Source organism: Eumetopias jubatus, unplaced genomic scaffold (assembly GCF_037043125.1).
Source record: "Eumetopias jubatus isolate StellerSeaLion01/CBP00866 unplaced genomic scaffold, mEumJub1_p1.0 scaffold_4, whole genome shotgun sequence".
Classification (NCBI taxonomy): Eukaryota; Metazoa; Chordata; class Mammalia; order Carnivora; family Otariidae; genus Eumetopias; species Eumetopias jubatus.
The window spans coordinates 169,351,842-169,373,658 of NW_028274810.1; the positions used below are offsets into that span (position 1 = coordinate 169,351,842).

Here is a 21,817-nt window from a genome sequence, read left to right on the forward strand (position 1 = left end):
CAGACTTCCATCTGTAAAATGGACTTAGTAGATTTCAGATATTTAAACTGAAAATTTTAGATATCTATAGCTGTCCATAGCAAAAGGGTACTTTTGCCTTGTTTTTCATTTCTGTCATTCTGAACAGAAGAAAGCCCCAGTTCAACATGGTCACAGACCAAAAATACATTGATTTTACCCAGGAGAGAAAAATTGTTCATTGAAATGGACTAGGATTCTGCTCTTACAGTGTTAGAACCTTGATCACCTATAATAGATTTAAAGTCCTTTGGGGCCCATCAATTTTAGAAATAAGACTTTTTGTCTTGTAGAAGAAAAGAAAAGTGAAATAAATAATGCCAGTATTTGGCTTGGTGCTGCTTCCCATATGTTCATTACTGAGACGCCTTTTCAGTCTCCTTAGGGCCAGATATTAGACATTATAGAATTCCTGAGCCATTTTGGGGGGGTCTGTGTCTTCCGTTTCTTTAGACCTTAAGTGCTTGAAGAATTCATTTTTTTTCCTACTTCCGTGCTTTCTTTTTAAAATTTTATTTGATTTGTTTCATCATGTGTACTCTTTAATTCTTTTTTAAATTATTATTTATTTACTTGACAGATAGAGCACAAGCAAGCGGAGCAGGTGAGGGAGAAGCAGGCCCCCACACCGAGCAGGGAGCCCAATGCGGGACTTGATCCCAGGACCCTGGGATCATGACCCGAGCTGAAGGCAGTTGCCTAACCAACTGAGCCACCCAGGTGCCCCTCATCATGTACTCTTTAATTTCCATCACCTATTTCACCCATTCCCCCACCCAGCTTCCCCTCTGGTAACCATCAGGTGGTTCTCTGTAGTTAAGAGTCTGTTTCTTGGTTTGTCTCTCTCTTTTTTTTTTCCCCTTTGCTCATTTGCTTTGTTTCTTAAATTCCACATATGAGTGAAATCATATGGTATTTGTCTCACTGATTTATTTCACTTAGCATTATACTCTCCAGTTCTATTCATGTTGTTGCAAACAGCAAGATTTTATTCTTTTTCATGGCTAATATTGCTTTGTGTATATATATATATATATATAACACATCTTCTTTGTCCATTCATCAACCAGTGGACACTTGGGCTGTTTCCATAATTTGGCCGTTGTAGATAATGCTGTTATAAACACAAGGAGTGCATGTGTCCCTCTGAATTAGTATTTTTTTATTCTTTGGGTAAATACCTAGTAGTCCGATTGCTAGATAGGGTAGTTCTATTTTTAACTTCTTGAGGAACCTGCATACTGTTTTCCACAGTGGCTGCACCAGTTTATATTCCCACAGACAGTGCAAGAAGGTTCCCATTTCTCCACATCCTCACCAACATGTGTTGTTGCTTTTATCCATTCTGACAGGTATGAAGTGGTATCTCATTGGTTTTGATTTGTATTTCCCTGATGATGAGTGATGTTGAGCAACTTTTCATGTGTCTGTTGGCCATCTGGATGTCTTCTTTGGAGAAAAATGTCTGTTCATGACTTCTGCCCATTTTTTAATTGGATTATTTGTTTTGGGTATTGAGTTAAATCAGTTCTTTATATATTTTGGATACCAACCCTTTATCAGATCTGTCATTTGCAGATATTTTCTCCCATTCAGTGTGTTGCCTTTTAGTTTTGTTGATTGTTTCCTTCACTATGCAGAAGCTTTTTATTTTGATGAAGTCCCAGTAGTTTATTTTGCTTTTATTTCCCTTGTCTCGGGAGGAATACCTAGAAAAATGTTAGAGAGATTATAGCCGATGTCAGAGAGATTACTGCCTGGGCTCTCTTCTAGGATTTTTATGGTATCAAGTCTCACATTTAGGTCTTTAATGCATTATGAGTTTATTTCTGTGTATGATATAAGAAAGCAGTCCAGTTTCATTCTTTTGCATGTGGCTGTCCAGTTTTCCCAACTTTGGTAGGTTCATTTCATTTGTTGAAAAGACCTACCACCATGCTTTCTTAAGAAATACAGAGTCTTGGGGTGTCCGGGTGGCTCAGTCAGTTAAGCATCTCTGACTCCTGATTTCGGCTCACAATCTCAGGGTCATGAGATTGAGCCCTCCATCAGGCTCCTTGCTGGGCATGGAGCCTGCTTAAGATTCTCTGTCCCTCCGGGCGCCTGGGTGGCTCAGTCATTAAGAGTCTGCCTTCGGCTCAGGTCATGATCCCAGGGTCCTGGGATTGAGCCCTGCATCGGGCTCCCTGCTCAGCAGGAAGCCTGCTTCTCCCTCTCCCACTCCCCCTGCTTGTGTTCCCTCTCTCGCTGTCAAATAAATAAAATAAAATCTTCAAAAAAAAAAAAAAAAGATTCTCCCTCCCTCTCTGCCCATCCGCCTCCCTGCTCGCTGCTCTTTTCTCCCTCCCTTAAAAAAAAAAAAAGAAAGAAAAGAAAAGAAACACAGAGTCTTCAACTTTAAAAACCATTTTCCCCCTAAGATTTATATGTAAGTTAATTGTTTGGAATGGAGGATATTTTCCATCAAAACAATGCAATTTCAGTGATTAGATTCCTGGACCAGTTCCATAAAGCCTATTGTAACCAATAATGTTTCTAATTACAGTAGTTCTTAATATATGAGGTATGTACAGCTGTGTTTCCAATATATAGAGATGGTATAGAGATAAATAAGGTATAAATTCTTTTAGAAGCATTACTAAATTTATTGTAACTTTTTCTTTCTGTTATATATCATTTCAAATATAGATTCTGAGGGGCTCCATGGACATTACTGATACTTAAAAGAGCCCTCTTACTCCAAAAGGTGGGACCACTAACCTGATGTTTACTACAGGGTAACAGGTACTATAGAAGCTGATCAGTCAGCACATCCTTATGGGGAAATCTCTTCTGGATTTTCAGAGATGCCTGGAGCATGGGTTCTTTTTCCTTCCATTCTGCCCTCGGAGGCTGTTCTGGACTCCTCCCCTTCCAGGCTTCTAGTTACTAGGTAACAGCAGACACCAGTCAAGACCCTTAGGACAGGAGCAGAGTTCCAGCAGGGCAGGTCCATGGGTAATGAGGAAGTCCAGGCATGGGCACTTGAGCGTGTGGAAGCCAGGAGTCCCTGGGGTCTCAGGCTGGTAGAGTAAAAACCATAGACTCAGGGCCCAGGCTGTCTTCCTTCTTTGGGGTTCACCTGCTTCCCCTTCCACTGTGTTCCTCTACCACTCCCTTTATTTCTGCTGGGAGTTTTCTTCTCCCCTGGTCGACTGCAACACAACATTCAAGTTTTTATGTGCAGTTCTTGTTTCCAAAGCAAATGTTCAATTCTGGAATTGTTTAGTGAAACAAAAATAACAAAGGGAAAGTCACAAACCTTCAGGAAGTCTTTAAAACTCCTCATAAATCATGTTCCAGATGTTCTTTGAAATATAAATGAAGCTCTGTTTCAATCTTTGTATCCTAGTTTCGTCTTCAGTCTTTAGAAACCCCTAAATTTATCTCTTTTGATCCCACAGGAAGTGCCCCCTTACTTCTGTACGTATCCCCTTGTGTCTGTTTTTCTCCCTCTTTCTCTTTAGTTCTATTGAGTCGAAGACCACATATATAAATAGTGCGTCTTAGGTTTTATGAAGAACTAAAGAATGGCTCAGCTGTATTTTCAAGGAAATCTTCAAGGTGGGGCTGCTGAGAAGTAGTGGGGGAGCCCTCGGTGCAGTTGGGGAAGTGGGTAGGAATCTCCTCTTTCTCTCTTGACTGGCCTTATTTCAGTACTGAGGTGAATACACATTAGCTCACTGACCAGGTGGACATTTGAGTTCTTGGTCCCTGCTTACTGGCTTCAAAGCAATAGCAATTTTATCTTTGATATCCATCTTCTCAATACAGTAGAAGTAAGTATATTTAAGAATATACCTACTGACTGTCCTTTGCCTACAGAACACAATAAAGCTATTTTCATATTTAAAACACACACACATGAATTAAGATAACAATTTAATTTTGCCCAAATTGACCCTTGGGGGAGGGGGAAATGGTCCTCATGACCCTGAAAGATTATAGATCCAATGTCAGGAGTTGTAAAGACCTGCAATATTAAATATTCTCATGTGAAGTCATAGGTGCTGTGTTTCTCAGTTTTTCTATTAGGTCCATGCCTTAGCTCCCTTATCAAGGTGTCCTCCCAAAGTAAACCTTGTCTTTCAGAAACATCTCACCCCTCCCCAGTTTTTCTCTTTCATAAAACAGTCACTTTGAATATTTGTCTCCTCCCAACTTTCTTTGACTTCCCTTATAGGAAGTTGATTGTGATAATTCCCCTGTATTCCTTCTATATACTAATATTACGGGCCCTTATGTTCTCACCACACACTATATGAAATACTCTTCCTTTGGAATTGAGGTTTTAAAATCAAGCTCCTGATTTTCGTATTAAGTGAAAGAAAAGATCTAGACACTTGTGTGTTTTAGCTCCACTCCTGACTCAGTGACTTATCCTTTTCTTTGAAAGGATGCATACACAGCCAATCTTGTAGGCACCTTTGTAGTGAAGTAATGACAGGTTTTTCTCTTTAAAGTTCACCAATGGATTTAATTTTGAAAAATTGACAAATTATTTTTATGCCTGTAGAGTTTGCTCTCAGCCTGAATTTTTGAGACCTATAAGTCTTAATTTCCTTGGCAATTGGGTTTATTGTGAGAGGATAATACAAAAGATCATTAACCTTCCCATTTTTATTTTCCAAAATTCTTTTGAGCTCCTACACTTCAGAGAACTAATTAGTCCCTGTTAGCATCCTGAGGTGTATGCATTGTTCCTGGTGTGTTGAAGGAAGTTTATTTTGAGTTAAGTAATCAGCTCTTGCCATGTTCAGTCTCTGATGAAAGCATTCTCAGTGAAATCTTAGATAATTAGAGTCTCTCTTCATTCAGCATCTGAATCAATGCAGTTTCCTGAACATAGCTGGGTCTTCCATAAATAAATAAAAAAACCTCCTAATGCTTACAAATTTATAAATTTCATTTTTCTTTTATTGCATAAATCCACAACACTTTACAAAGAAAATGTACCAACTCCATTTCGGGACTTGGCTTAATCATTACAGTGTACCTTAAACACACAGGAGGGTAATGCTTGTCTGTTTTATCTTTGCATTCTCACCGTCTAATACCATGTTTGTGTTTCCTTTAAAAACATAAAATACTACCACGGTGCCTGGGTGGCTCAGTTGGTTAAGTGTCCGACTCTTGATTTCGGTTCAGGTCGTGATCTCAGGGTCGGGAGATCGAGCCCTGAGTTGGGCTCCACGGAACTCAGTGGGAAGCCTGCTCAAATAAATAAATAAATCTTAAAAAAAAAAAAAAGGCAGAAAACAAACATAAAATACTACCTTTTTGAAAACAAAATTACAAGTAAAAAATAGAAAATGAAATCACTTGTTCCATCTGTATGCTTGGAGTTGATTTTGTACAGACTGTTTTTTGTATTAAGTGAAAGAAAACCAGACCACTTGAGGGACTCTTTCCATTGCCTTCTCCACAGTGTGGATCAGTTCAACTCACTTTTATTGAGTGTATCTACATAGGACAGCAGTTGCAGTGGAGGATGGGGATGCAGAGCTGAAAAATACAGGTTCTGGCAGAAGGACTTAACAGTATGAGGGGGGTCCAGACCAAATCAGATCATTTCTGTATGATGCAATGATGTTATGGCAGTGTTATGGAGGAACAGACGGTAAGAAAGAAATTGGATCCTCTCAGATTCCAGGAAGTTTGCCTGAAGGAAATGATAACAGGTACCAAAAAGGCCCCACTCACAATCCAATAAAGATAGTGGCACCAAAGAACCCAGTGATACCAGCTCAGGGTGGGCCTTCTCTTTTGGAGACACCCTAATTAAAGTAGACTTTCTGCTTGGGCTTGTCCAGAGGAACAAGAAACAAGTGTCTGCCATCTAGGAGACAAATGCTAGTTGGCAGGGGAGGGGGGGAGCAGCATTATTTTAATATTTTTTTAATTTACATTTGGTAAATAAAATAAATTTATATTGGGTAAAATACTCAAGTTTTATCCCATTGAGAGTTGAAAGTTATGTTTTCGTTGTTAGTGATAACTGAAGAAATTTTACTATTAATACTGACTTTGATTTTTAAAAATTAAATTTATTGGGAGAAAAAAACTATAGAAATGATACTAAATTTAATTTATTAATAGCAGTGTCTCAAGATAACTTCTGTAAAAGATACTCTTTTAAGTTTCTGATTCAATTTCTGTTTTACCACAATGGGATGTAATTTTCTTGTAGTAGAAACATGTCTAGTTCTATTTTTTTCATTTCATAATGAAGTCTTCGTAAGACTTCACCTTATGAAGTGCGTCCATTCCACTTTTTAAGAGTCTCATGCTCTACCGACTGAGCCAGCCGGGCGCTGGTTCATTCCACTTTTTAAACGTGAATGATTTCACATTTTCCTTTGTTGTACAATTATTTATGTTAAATTATTTAAAGTAGTTTTTATTTGTAATTTGTGGACAAGTTTATTGGATTCTTGTCTTTGTGAGACTGCTTGTAATTATAAATGCAGAATATTATTACTTAGCGCTCAGAGTGCTTCACATGCATTATCTTATTAAGCTTCATAACATCCCTGTGAGGCAGGGGCATTTTGCAAGCGATTATAGATTGCTTTGCTGAATCAGCACAGCCTTACAGCATTATGATAAGCTTGGAAAAGATTGAGGTCATGTACTAACTTGCTCTCAGGAAACCCTATATGCAGCCAAATATTTTCCTTGGCAATACAGAGCTAACAACTGCCACCATTCTAGTCTCTGGGAAGCCCGATGTCCATTGATACAATAAAAAACAAGCAGTACATTTCGAAGAAGCAAATCTAGGACTGTAGACTTGAGAGGCAGCTGAATTACTTATGGCGAGAGTACAGCATCATTTTCCTGTCCAGGCTCTGCGTCTACAGAGGAAAGTCTGCTTTTGCTGTGGCTTTCAGAACTGGACCTGCCCAGTTGTCATGTCTGTCACCTTCAGCCACTTCATCTGCTTCATGATAAGCCATCACCTGGCAGGCAGGATTTACAAAAACAGATTTCTGGAATTCAACCTGTCCATCTGTGTTGGAGCTAAACCTATTCCAAAATGCCATTGGGTAGAACTTTTCTGAAGTCTTGATGACAGCATCATACGAAATCATCTAGCATTTGGAAATTTAAGGAGGATAATTAAAATTGAAAATAAGAATAAATTTTATGAAGATTTTATGTCATTATTTGAAGGGTTGTAGAATGGTGGGGAAACTTATGGTGAATATATGTAAAACAAAACTGTACTCTTAAGCTAATTTAAACCAGTTAACTTGATAGGAAGTCACTTAAACAGTATTATGTCTTTTTTCATACATAATTAAATAGTTAATTTTATATATTCCATGGTCTATATGGAGGATCAAAATTAACCCCCTGAGTATTTTTCTTTTTGATTTATCCATTGGGTAGCCATGGTACTCATTTGTAAGTCTCTCAGTTGTGGCTTCAACTTTTCCATAACTTTTATTGGAGAAAAAATTGTCAGACTTTTTTTTTTTTTTTAAGATTTTATTTATTTGACAGAGAGAGTGTACACAGCGAGAGAGGGAACACAAGCAGGGAGAATGGGAGAGGGAGAAGCAGGCTTCCTGCATAGCAGGGAATCCGATGCGGGGCTCGATTCCAGGACCCTGGGATCATGACCTGAGCCGAAGGCGGACGCTTAACGACTGAGCCACCCAGGCGCCCCTGTCAGACTTTAAATAAGATAATTTCTTGCACGTGGATTTGACTGCTTAAATAGTCTGTATCTCAGAGAGCACTTAACAGATACAAAATGCAAGAGAATTACGGAATTGCTGAAGAGGTATCCTATTTTCCCCCTTAAAAAATTTGCTGGAGAATATAGGATGATACATAAAGAAAAGAAAGGATGCCCTTGTAGACAAGGTAGTTAGGACACCAAGTTTAGGGGTCTTTGTAAATGTCAGCCTTTTTTTGATTTCACTTTAACTTCCTCATACAAATTGTGATCAACTCTTGTCCATACTTTTGCTGGGCTTTGAAACATACAGGTGTCATGGTTTCTAAGGCCTTCATGTTGGCTCCTACTGCCCGGTGAGGCATGTCAGTGTCTGAGTGAAGTTGATCCCTGTTTTCTTTTTAATTGCCTACTGCTTTAAATAGTTGTGGAAGGTGGATGATTCACTGCCACTCCTACTTAAACTGGAGAGTTTTCATGCCATAGGGTATTTAAAGGGTCACTTTAAAGATGTGTTTAAATCTACTCCTATTGTCATTATGAAACACAGTATTGGATGGATATTTGACAGGAACTCTTTTTCTAGAATGTCTTTTGAACTTAGGATACTGTGATAATGATAACGAAACTTCATATTTTAGGAATTAGGAAGGTCTACTCTGGAATTATTTCCTAAATGCTTCCCAGTCCTTTTTTTTTTTCTTTTCACCTAATCTGTTACTCTAAATACAGTGATCCTTCTCCACGATCAGAGTTTGGGTACATGTACTGAAAATGTACAAATACAAATCAGGTTTCTCTTTGTTGTGTAGGCAAACCTTGCTTTAAAAAATTCTGAAGCAACATATATTTGGCCTTCAAAACAAGTCAGACCCTTTATTTTACCAGGCTCTACTTCACATTTGGTCTGGACAGATTAAGTGCCGTCCTTAAGGTGACAGCTCTAGCCTGTGAGGCCCTGATGCTGAGGCCCTGATGACCTTAGCACAGAGGATCAATCGTACCTAACAGCTCTGCCCCTCTCTGCACCCTCGTGTACGTGGTCAGCCCAGATGGCTGCACCCACCTTGGTGTATTGCCCAAGTCCATTGGACCAGGGCCAGTTTGAGATTTGTTGTGAGCAAAGGGATGCTCACACTTTTCTATATTAAAATGGGAATTCAAACCAAGACTGTTTTAAGCATTTGAATATAATAGATTAATGTTCTGTTTCTGTATGATGTAAAAATGATTCTTTGTGTAGTTTCTTCCACAAAAGTCCTGTTTTGGAGAACATAGATCTTCTGACAGTTAAGTTCTTCATAGATCCACGATTGCACACTTTTCACTTTTACTCCTTCCTTTCTGCCTGAAGCCCTGGAGAATAAACTTAGTTACTTTCCCAAGCTGGCTCTCTCTGGAATGAGTATATAAAATTTCTTCAGGTTTTGTATTTGTGTCGTATTTTTTTAATTGTTAGGTAGCTTCACTTCCATGCACAGTTCCTAATAAGTTAAAAAAAAGAAGAAACCTAAAGCAAAAACAATCTTTTTGAACCAGGAAGAGCGTAAGCAAACACATAGAGAACGATTATCGAAACGACCAGTGATGATGGTTTCAGGTTCACAAGGAATGATAAACTTTGCCTGTGATGACTGTTCAAAATGCCTAAAATGCTTGAGACGAGATCTACTCTCTTCATTGTCTCTTCTTTTCTTCCCTAAACATTCACATAAGAATTATCTTGTGTTTGTTTATGTCTTAGTAATTAACCTGGAGAGTTGATCTGGAAGGAACCTCCTTTTTAGCTACTAGAGATTTTCACCCCCAGGAGATTTTGGTGGTCACAGATGGTAAGATTTTCTGGAGCCCGCCTCTAGAGTTGGGCCCTCACGTGCCTCCATGTGCCTTGTGACCCTGGGGGTGGGCACTGTGTGCGCTGGCCCTCTTCGGTCCCTGTCCACAGGGAGCTCTTGCCATGAACCCTGCATGCACCTTACAGTTCTCGTGAATCCTGATGACTAGATCCCTTGATAGCACGTCCTCCCCTCAGCTCTGTCTCCCACTGCCCTCTGTGGTTGGCCAGAGCCACGGTACTACATCTATTGATGCAGAGTTCTCGCATTGTTATCAGTGCTTTGCTTTCTCTACTAGGATGATATGATTTAGCATAATTTAATGTTTTAGGTCTCTAAATTGGATGATTCTGTGTTCTATTACCAGCTTCTTGCATTAGGTGCCTTAAATTGGGAACACCTGCTTTTTAAAAAGCATGCTCGCGAGGCCCTCCCATGATAGCTCAAGCAGAGCCTGCAAGTGAGGGGACTGGGGATAGATGGTAGTAGGCAAAATGAAACTGGGAATTTTAGCCTCCCTGTGGTATCATTAGAATCACAGTCGGGGGAAAAGAGAAGAATATCTATACAACTAGCTGTCGCAATCTCTCTAGGAGGCCCAGGCATCAGGTCCTGCATCTGTAGAGAAAAACTGGAAGGAACAAATAGCCAGATGGGAGAAAAACAGCAAGAGAAAAGCTAGCAGGTCTTACAAGTGGAACATAACATAAATCCGAGAACAAAATGCATGTCCGTGAAAGGTAAGGGGGGAGCACAAAGGACGCCTGGGCGTGGAAGAGTGCCTGCAAGGGACAAATGAAGGTCAGGTCCTGGGATGCATTTTAGTCCCTGAAGATCCACCACTGAGGTGAAGCAGAGGCTTGAGACTGAAGCGCTGTGATCAGTGGGAAGGCAGTGAGGATTCGTGGCAGGGTCGGCAACAAGGGATGATGGGAAGCAGGAACCAATTCGCCTTCCTTTCCTTCATCCCCGCCCTCTCCCTTTCTTTCCTGTGCTTCTCTTGGACATCATAACGGCATTAAGTGTTAATGTTAGCCACCTGGTGAACAAAGTTAATTGAGAAAAGAACCTTATCAGCCTCTCCAGGAATTTCAGTCCTTCCTCTTTCTAGACGGCCCTCCTGGCTCAGGCAATGACCTTACCCTTAGAGGCCAGGGCTTCTCCCAGCCCACTGTGCGGAAGGAACAAGAAACCCAATGAAACATTTTATACAGAGTCTACAGACAAATGGGTGATTTGTAAGACTCTTCCTAGGTTGGTTTATTTAAGAGCTAACGGTGCCTGGGAAAATCCCAGAGTCTGATTAAAAACTCCCATGATGCCCAAACTACTTTTTTTTTTTATTTAATAAAGCAAGTTATAACTTCCTAGATGATAATCTAGAATAATAAAGTTGGCCCCTTTTTGTTTGCCTTCATCTTCTCTCAGGTATAGAAAGAGCCTTGGTGACTTCCCCTCGCAACCATCACCAAATGCTTTCCCCAATGGCCGTAAGAATTCTCTTGATGCCCTTTAGCACATAGGGTCTGACTTTTGTTCTCATCCCTTCTCTACCTGATACATTGACTCCAAAAAGCCGAGTCTTAAAAGAAATCTCCATTATGTCAAGTATACAGTAAGGCTCTTCAGAACAGATCTCTCTAAAGAGGCATTTGTGATTTTTAGATCCTGGCTGTACTGAATTTCAGCTATAGCTATAGAACTGTTCAGTATGAACACCCATGGTATTGAGCACCCACTAGATGGCAGGCAGTGAATAAGAAGACCTTTCTTGTGGCCAAGGGGCCAACAGTGCCGCGAAGGGGACAGACCCGTAAACAAATCAAGCATTTCAAAGCCCTAGGTCAGTGAATGTAGACTGTTAGGGGAATGGGCACAGGGCATTGCAGAAACACAGGGGAAGGCCCTCGCTTGATTGTAATGAGCTTCTGGAACAGTGATGGGGTCTTGAAAGGGCACCTGGGCAGACAGAAGTCTGAGAAAATGCTTGAAATCTTGAAACAGTATGATGCATTTGGGGAGATAAATAACAGTTGCTGGAGTGTAAGGTAGGAATATTGGGAGATGATGCTAGTAGCTATGCCAATAAACAGAATAGTGATTTGGGAGAGAAAATATTTACACTTCTTAGACCAAAGTCTTTTAAAGGATTTTAGAGACAACTCTTTCTGTCCTTTCCGTGTTTCAACCTCTTTATCAGAAACATTATTAAGTCCTCCTATAATGTAATTTTGTTGGCCTTGCTTGAGTTAATGCATCTATTTGAAAGAAATAAAACATTTGTATAGTTTGGTCTTTGGAGAATGCTGCCTTTACTATTCTGACTTAGTGCTGAGGTTGCACACAGCACAGGTGTATTTAGACTGTGTAAAAGAAAGAGATTTTGGACAAATTGTCATATACTCACATAGCTTAACTACGAAAGACTATCCATGGCCTATTTTACCTAGCAGTGCATTCCATGTTGGATAGGTAATAGGTGAAGTGGGGACTGAATAGAATTACATATTGGTGATAGTAGATTCAATGATAAAGAGAGTTCTTATGAACAGAAGTCTTTTCTAGCCAGTTAATACCTAGAGTCTATTCCAGTTACTGTCTTCTCTCTTGATAAGCGTAGTACATTAATTTTACAGGTAGGGCCTTTACATTTCAAACTTGTGGCATGATTGTCGGTTCTATTTAAGTAGTCATGCCCGTACCATGGATGAAGACAAAACCAAGCATGTCGCCTTCTCTGAAGCAGAGCATGGATGGAGGGGGTTGGGGGCTGCCGGGTGGAGATAGCCTTGAGATTGGTTAATGTTGCTGTTTCTTCACACTGAAGGGAAACCATGATATGTTAACAAGAATCTCAATGTCAGAAAGAGGGAGGCAACTTGGGGCTGAGGTCCCTCCCACTACTAAAGAAAGTGCAGCTGCGCGGTTTTAATATGCACGGCAGGAGATTTCACCAGCTTGATGATATATAGTGCATTAATGTTGAAAAGATAAACACATTTGGAGAGCACAGGAAGGGCCTTGTGTTTTTATGTTAGCAGAATGCTTCCTAATGAATAAGAATGTGCTGCTGGCTTCACAGAGCCATATGGCAGCTTTTCTAATTTTAGTTGGTGCAGATGCATAATTCTCTGGTTTTACCTTCTAGAACCTTTGAGATGCTACATAACTTTTCCTGTAATATTTAATCTCTAGTGCTTGGCCAGAAATTGCCTGTCATTGTTTCAGTGACTTGGCTCCACATGTGTCTCGCCGCTGCTAGATTTGACAGTCACTTCACCTGAAGTCATCCAGCTCCTGAACGCAAGAAAAGATGAAAATTGTGGATCTATTCCCACTAGAGTCTTAAGATTTGTTGTGGAGGTGATTAGACTTGTGTTTGACGTCAGTCTACTGAAAAATTGATAGTTTCTGGGTGAGTGATTTTACTCATTTTGAAGCAGTGGAATTAATTATAAAACCTGCATAAAGTATCAGGTTCCATTTTAGTCAAAGATCTAATACTTGAAATAACACTGCTTCAGTAAAAGCAACTATCCTCATGCTTGACCCAACATAAAAATAACTTTTAAACTCCTACTTGGCTTCACGTGTCAGAGGCATCTAAACCTGGGCAGCGCTAAAATTTTTCTAAATTTGTGTAGTAAAGACCCTGTGAATTATTTTTTAGCTGACATATTTTTACAGAGGGAATAATTATACTTGTTTGAATTCTGAATTCTTAAAGATGGACTAATTTCCAGAAGTTTTCCACAGTCTCTTCAGATGGTTAAAAAAAAAGATGAAGAAGAGTATAAACCTCTTCCATGATGGCTGCATCACCCTGTCCTCCTAATGGGCAGACGTTAAACAGCATTTCGGGTTCTAAGTCTTCATCAGTGGTGGTTGCCGCCGCTGCTGCTGGACTTAGAACAATTATGTGGCTGTCCCTTGAGCCAGGACCACCATCCCTGTGAGGAGATAGCACTCTGTTCTGATAATGGTTTCTGGAAAGAACCTTGGAATGTATATTCTCAGTTCAGTTGCCTAATAAACAAATAGACAAAGCCTTCTAACGTTATAAGATTAAACTACCAAAAATCAATAAGTGATGTTTTAAAAGAACATGTAAAGATCTTTTTTAAAAAATACCACCCCGTAATTTAAAAACAGCTAGTTGTAGTTTGTTTTTTGTTTTTTTTTAAGATAAATACATTTTTTTGCTAGGATCATAGCTTCTGATTTGTTGCTGTTCTCACCAGAAACTTAAATTTTACTTTCAAATTTATGTCTGTAGATGCCAGTGATAAAGAGCAATTTCATCCAGTTGCTTCAAAAAATACCTGTATTTTAAAATCACTTACCTTTCTGGAGATCAAATGCTTCCCTATCCACTTTTCCTTTTGTTCTAAGAAACAATATGACAATAATTGTAAAGGAAAAGCATATGGAATATAATATTAATGATTTTCTCCCAGTTTGTGGTATGACTCATCTTAACACGGTCCCTGAAGAGATGGGGTTTTGTTCTTTGCTTTGAAACTGGAAATCTAATTAATTGGTATTGGATTTCTGGAGTGCCGGCAAATGGAGGAAGGAACCAGGCCGGATTGCTGTCGGAGCAGCTACCGGGAGAGAAGGGACACTCAGAGAAAGATTACAGAGGCATCCTTGGACAATCTCTCATCAGGGTTTTGCATTTGTAAAACTGTGCTATTAAAAAGATCATAGCTGTTTTATGATATTTTTATCTTTGGGGGGGAGTGAGGAAGAAAGGGAGAGAGTTATTATTTTCATTGTTACTCTTAGGCCATATTCTTATCTAAAAAGAATAACTTTAGGGGCGCCTGGGTGGCTCAGTCGTTAAGCATCTGCCTTTGGCTCAGGTCATGATCCCAGGGTCCTGGGATCGAGCCCCGCATTGGGCTCCCTGCTCCACGGGAAGCCTGCTTCTCCCTCTCCCACTCCCCCTGCTTGTATTCCTTGTCTCGCTTTGTCTCTCTCTGTCAAATAAATAAAATCTTGAAAAAATAATAAAAAGAGGGGCGCCTGGGTGGCTCAGTTGGTTAAGCGACTGCCTTCGGCTCAGGTCATGATCCTGGAGGTCCCGGGATTGAGTCCCGCATCGGACTCCCTGCTCAGCAGATAGTCTGCTTCTCCTTCTCACCCTCCTCCCTCTCATGTGCTCTGTCTCTCATTCTCTCTCTCAAATAAATAAAATCTTTTAAAAAATAAAATAAAATAAAATAAAAAAAAGAAAAAAGAAAAAGAATCACTTTAATGCTGAAAGTGCAGCAGAAAGAAATAGAAGTCAAGGCATGAAGGAGAAATCTTTTGGTAGGCTCTGAAAATTAAATTTTATCATCTCTTTTTCCGATTTAAGAGGTCCATCTATAATAATGAGATTTCGTAAGGTTTTGGCCATATGAAACTCTGGGACGTCTTTCTACTCTTGAGTTTACTGAAGGATATTTTTGTAACAGAATATATTTTTATAGCTAATGGATGCAAAATATAGAAAAGTAAATATAATTTGTGACCGCTGAGAAAACTGCCTAATTTAAAAATATTAAATAGTGTGTTTTAGTATAGAAATGCTGTACTTACAGAGGTATAAATATTTAAAGATTTAAGCTTATTTATATCTGGCCCTTAAAAATAGCATACAATTACTGAAAGGCTCCATCAAGATACCAGTATATGTCCAGTTATTGTAATAATGTATCTCTCACTAGAGTCCTTTCCTTCCTCCTATTTAATTTCAAGGCTCAGCTGAACGTTGAACAGAAGTAGTAATTACCTCATGATAAGGACCCAAAAGCATAAATTCATGGCCAGTTTAATGTAGATTTCAGTTACATTGGTAAAGCCATACTTCTGAGTGTTTTCTATCATTTCATATTATTGATTTTATTCTCTTTAATATTGAGAAATGATGAAAGCACAAATTCAATACAGAATTGAATAGCAGATGACAGATTAATTGGAAATGCATATAATACAAACATTAGTGAGGACAGGCATGAAAAGCCCCAGATTCTTTACCCTTTGTCTCTATTTCATATTTACTCTATGAATAGTGAACATTTCCCATTCCCTTAATTACATGAATAGTATTGTGTAAATATTACAACATTCTTTTGCAAATAATCGATAGACTCATTTAGAGTTTTCTTTCAAAGCACGTGTTCCACTAATAGATCTTGTGAAATTTGTGTTGTTTTCATTTTTAGTCAGGGATTCCTAGAATTCCAGCTTAGACAAACTTTTTGCCAACGTTCCTTAGCTTAGCATTGGTTTTCAGAGGCCACGCTGACATTTTCTCGGGGCCAGATGCCACGTGTCCATTCCCACTGGCTTCCTTCTTAGGCTCTTGCTTTTGCCATCCACTTGCTTATCGTGCCGAGTCCAACTCAGTTACGATGTACGTGAAATATTTTCAGCTACGTCCAACGATTTTTATCTCTTCTTTGAACTTAAAGTTAGTTCCTTGCAATTATCCCTAAATTGCTCTCATTTAGTTCGATTGTAATTGTTTTGCCCTCCCAGCTAGATTTAATCTCTCAGCTGACAAGGATTATTCACTCCACTTGCACCACATGCACAGCGAGACACAAGACACAGAGTTGGAGAGACTGCTTGCTGAACAGATCCCATTGTTACTGCGTGATTTCCTCACGGTGGCCACTCACTGCCTGTGACTTCCTGTTAGCTGCTTTTCTCCTCTGAAAGATTGATCAGTTGAATGTGATAAAGAGAAAAAAATGGCATGGCTTACCATCACAAATCATTTTTCAAGATGATAATTATTTTTACCCAAACGTTTTGTTAGATCTAAATTATCCTAAATTTCATCTGATCTGTAGATTTCTAGAATAAAATGCAATGCAGTTATGATCCTCATTCTACATATTTTCTGGTAAGAGTTCAAAATTCGGTGTCTGAGCATGTTGCTAGAATAGTTAGGACACCCCAGCCTGAAAGTTTATCATTGTTTAGGAACCTGCATGATTGGGTTTTCTTACATTGTTTTTTAAATTCCACAGAATGTTAAAGGATGAATTTAGGAAAATTTGGGTCTTTAGAATGATGATCAGATCCTCAAAACGCAAACATCTCACAAGGTATATTGGTTGTCTTTACTAGGCTTGGAAATGGATTATCACAGACACCGTTATTTTGTCTTTATTTTGCCCTAAAAATGGCGTTATCATAGGCCCCACAGAAAACAAGAATCTCTTACCGTTGTGATAGCAGAGTCTCATATGTCAAATAGCCTGCTGTTCTCTAGCGGTCAGCAGTAGATATGGAATTGCGATCAGTAGCTTGTGCTACATGTCTCACTTTCCCCCAACATAAATCTGAATTAATCAATCCATTTTTTAAAAAGAACAAAACCACCAGTTTCAACAGTGGAAGGGTAAGAGAACTGGGGACCTGAGAGAACATTAGATGCCCTGAAACTTACTGAGCAAGGCAAGGAAAGATGATTTGTTTTATTTCTTCAGGAAATCCTTTCCCCGTATTTCTGACCCTACCTACCTGTCCCATTCCTCCCCCTGTACCCTGGAGGGCTGTTAGGACTAAAGCCAGGGCTTTATTCCTTTTTCCACCCACTCCCACCTCCAGTTGCCTCCTCCATATCTGGGAATAGGTGCCCGAGGTGGATCTGGTCTGTTAGCCACCAAATAGTGAAAACCTGCTCTGACATAGGGACCGTGCCCACTGAGGATATAGACACGGTGTGCCCTTCATGAAACTTACCTTTTGATGGCAGATCGAGTACTATTTCCTGGACTGTGATTCTCACTGCAGGAAGTGGGGAGGACAGCATACCTTCCTAGGAAGATGTATCAGAATGTCATACAAAGAAAGCCTTTTTAATCTTCAGATTCTGATAGGTCCTCTCTGGGGAGGTTGTCTTCTCTTGTACGCCATTCCGATTTGAGGATCACTGGTGCTGTTGGAAGAGGTTGCTGATGGGAGCACAATGCTCCTGCGAATAGTGAGGGGGCAGAGCAAAGGCTGCGATTTACGCTTTCTGCGGGCTGCCAGCACATTGCTCTCACACTGTCACAACACCGAAGGCAAAGAACGAATCGGAATGCTGTGAGACCACAGAAACACTTGATGTCTGTTTGACGCCTTTTACGATTTAGTAGTAATGAAAGTCAGGATCCTTAGGCCTGAAGCCTGCTGGGACCTCCACAGTACCTGGCTGTTAAATCAGATGAAACAGCAGGTGATGGGGTCAGTCCTATCCCTGGTGAGTAGGAAAGGGAGTGGAAACTGAAGAGAAACCTGTAGGCTTACAGAGTGAACCAGGAAAGGAAGAAAAACAAAAACAAAACTATATGCCCCAGTATGCATTTACTTGGGGTATATTTGGCAATGAAAAAGATTCCAGGAAAATGGGAATGGACTTGGGGTGGGGGGAGGGAGGTCACATGCAGTAATCATGTGGAAAGCCTGAGGTAGTTCCTGCCCCACTGAGGCTGAGGAACTAGACTGAGACCAAGCCTGCAGATAGGGCCAAGGGGTAAGGGAAGGCAGCAAGAAAAAAACAAAATGAAGACTGACAGATCCTCCCAATACTTACTGTGTTGTAAAGGCTACCAGATAAGTCATCTCTCTCTCTCTCCCTTTCTCTTTTAAAAGATTTATTTATTTATTTTAGGGGTGGGGAGGGGCAAAGGGAGAGAGAAAATCTCAAGCAGACTGCGCTGAGCAAGCAGCCCAATGTGGGCCTCCATCTCATGACCCTGAGATCACGGCCTGAGCTGAAATCAAGAGTCAGATGCCCAACCAACTGAACCACCCAGTCTAAGCCCCAAGTCTTATCTCTCTTAATAGGTGGTCACAATTATTTAGATCTAAGGAGGTGAGCCAGGAATATAGTAATTGAAAAAGCAGATACAGTCTGCTTATGATAAGCTCTGCAAAGAAGTTACTACTGGAACTCTACTACATGAGGAAGAACTAACACACACGTGTGCTAGTAGTAAGTTACATTTGTAAACTACTTTATAGTTTTTAGAGTGTGTTTTACCTATCATCCAGGTTACTCTTGTCACAGTCCATGATGTACAGAAGGCAGGTACTATAAGGCTTTAAAAAGTTGGAATGACTTCCTCTGGCTCCTACTTCTAAATGGCTGAACTTAGACTTGAACTCACACAGGTCATCTTCCCTTTTCCACTGAATATAATGTGGAAGTGCTCCATCCTGGCAGTGGCAGGATTTGGAGGACCTGCATAATTCCTAATTATGTTCTAGGTTCTCAGGTACAAATTAAGTTTTCCAGATTTTCAGAATACTCTGTAAAATCTTCTCTACCAAAAAACAAAAAAAAAAGCAGCAGCACCAAAATTTACCAAGGTCATGAAAGTAGGTTGATCCTGAGTATGAAATTGATTTACAGTTTTCTTTATTTGCATTTAAATACAATACTAACATGCAGTGTAAACAAGGATATAATTTATTCAGGTATAAATAATTGGCACATTGTTTTTGTGTTGTTTTCTCACAAGTTGACGATATGTATCTGTTATGCTTTAAACTTTTTTTTGGTTTTCTTAAAATAACGAGTTTGCATATATATATTGATAACTGCGCATCTGTTTGTTCTCTGAGAATTATCCATGATGGAGCATTGTCCCAGGCCCTCTCGGCTTGAACGCTGCCTCACATGTTGTAATGCAGGAGCATGTATTGTGCATCTCTGCTTTAGATCAAAGGGCAGCCACTGAGCTCCTCTCAGTGCCTGAGAGGGGGCCTCTTCTCTCTGCCATAAATCGGTAAGCACCTTCTACAATATAGAGACCCCGTCTTTCAGGCTGCTTATATGTGAGTGTGACGAGAGGTGGAGCAGTGCAAGAGTCCAAAAGGCAGTTGTTAGAGCATGTCACGTGGGGGCAGCCTAGCCGTAGCAGGTTGGGACTCCTTCTTAGTCCTTCTTCAAATATGTGCAAATGTATCTCTGATTATGCTACTGAATTCTGAACAACAGACCTTTCTTTATCCTGGTTTGCGGAGTCCCCGGAGTAGAGACTAATTGTGCCCTAGCGTGTAGCAGTTTTGTAGTCTAGAAAAAAAATGCTTGTTGGAGACTAGCACGAAACCACTAAACTCATTTCATCACCTGCCTGAGAGGGGCTCTGAGCACAGGTTCTGGAGGTGAAAAGGTACTGTTCTGTTCCTGCTTCCAGCAGCATCTCCCGTTCAGCGGTGGTGGGGATGGACTCCCAGCTCCTTCAGCGCCCCGGCTGGTCCCACTAGAGATTTTAAAAATCATTACAATGACAATGTTTCTGTGTCATTCTGTCCTTGAAAAAGCACTGCCATTTAATTCACACTTCCGTTTGTTGCAGAGAAAGCAGCAGCTGCCAACGTAGATGAAGTGCAGAAGTCAGACGTGTCGTCGACCGGGCAGGGCGTCATCGACAAGGATGCGCTGGGGCCTATGATGCTTGAGGTAGCCTACCCTCGTTCTGGTTCTCTACCCTACCCTCTTGGTGGTCTTCATATTATTACGTTTAATTTTCAGGTGAATGTAATTTCAGGACAGTCTACACTTAATTTTCACTCATAGGGCTGGAAGTACCGCTGACCTCTGGAGCTTACTAGTATATATTCATCTAGCTCCCGATTTCAGCCTACATACATTTCCCAGTAATAAGAGAGAATCACATGAACTAGATTACAATATAAATTGACAGAGTGAGCATTCATTTTGGAAAACCATGTTCACAAGCCCTATTAAATTCTGCAATATAATTTTCATTTGAGATGGTCCCCCAATTTTTAGATTTTATATATGCCATATACATATGTCCGTATAGGCAGGTTACAGTTCGAGGACCAAATGCAGGTTTGTGCTTTTTATTTATGCTACTTCAAACTAGTTTATCTCATAAAGATGAAAACTGAAATAATAGGCAGAGCTGTTAAGATGAGCATCACAAATGTAGTGGTTGGTCTTAACTCCCTGTTCTTTATTAACTTTCGGAAGTTTTATGACCAGACTACCGTCTAGAATTTGTAAAGTCTAGCTTTCTTGTTTTATTAACTAGTACAGTATTAAACATCAAGTGCTTTGCTGTACCTGTTCCAAAATTAAAATTCAAGATGTAGGCTATGGGAAGATGAGGGAAAAAATGTCGGTGAATATATAACAAGAAGCAGAGGAGCCCTGAGACATAAATTATGTCAGATCTCAGGATAATTTACTCTGCCGATGATATGATGAGATTAAAAAGTACCACGTGGCCGGAAGCTGGGCGTCATCGCCATGTAGAATCATTTAACTTGTGGCAATAGCTGCACCTAGATGAGAAAGTAGGATTTTTAAAGCAAGGATCACCAATAATTGCCCCTTTCCTTCAGTTGGTGCATGTGATGATTTTTATTTTTAGAAAATTTCATTCTGTGAAAATGTATCATACACTTGGAGGGTGGGGGGGGAACACAGGAAAAATTAAAAATCATCTGATCCAGTCTTTGTATTTAGAAATAACAAAATTCTTGGAGCTGGACCTGCTAGCCAAAAGACTTCAAATGACCCCGTGTTGTCCCTTGCTTATTTCTCTTGCGTCACTAGCTTGACAGTATCCAAGTACAATTTTCAGGGAAAAAGCAAAACACACTTAACCTGATTTTCCAGAGTCAACAGGAAAACCAGAGTGCTGCTTCCTGCTTGGTTCTTAGAAACAGATAAGAAAACTCTTAACAAGGTGGACTATTTAGAATTAGATGAAAGTAGATAAGTTTCTGTGGAAAAACATTTAATTATAAACAGAACTGATTTGAAAATTATGGTAATCTAAATTATTAGATTATTAGGAAATTCCCAGGTATCTGCATTGATTCCCTATGTGGGGGAAGATTACAGTAGGGTGGGAACTCCTGAAAAGATTTTTGAGGCTTCTAAAAAGAAATGTTTGGAGTAACCACAAGACTATGAATTCAGGCCCTCTTGAGAGGAAGTTCATTGATTATGGAAATCAGATTGCCGGGTATCAGTGGGCCTTCTCTCATAAAATCAGACCAACATTTTTACTGTTTAAAAATAGCCTTCTGAGAATTCAGTGTATTCAGACTTGAGCAAGTATTTGTGTGGCAGGGCTTTGTGCTGCATACGTTAGAGAGCTAATGCCCGAATCTAGTGACTTAAGGTTTGAAGTCTTTATCCCTGTTTACATGGAACAATTTAAACAGGGAAAACTTGTTCTCGTTGAGCTGTTCCTAGGCATAGATGCAC

The 21,817-nt window shown here is 39.9% G+C and overlaps 1 protein-coding gene across 7 annotated transcripts in view; it reads left to right on the forward strand.

Annotated features, from left to right (window-relative positions):
- The window catches only part of NCOA2 (nuclear receptor coactivator 2), a 285,919-nt gene that overhangs the window by 202,634 nt on the left and 61,468 nt on the right, over positions 1–21,817 (forward strand). For all 7 annotated transcript variants that reach the window (XM_088022803.1, XM_028113019.2, XM_088022804.1 and 4 more), the window contains one exon: positions 19,929–20,032. In XM_088022803.1, coding sequence (XP_087878929.1) covers positions 19,929–20,032 — 104 coding nt within the window. The remainder of the gene's footprint in view (positions 1–19,928; positions 20,033–21,817) is intronic.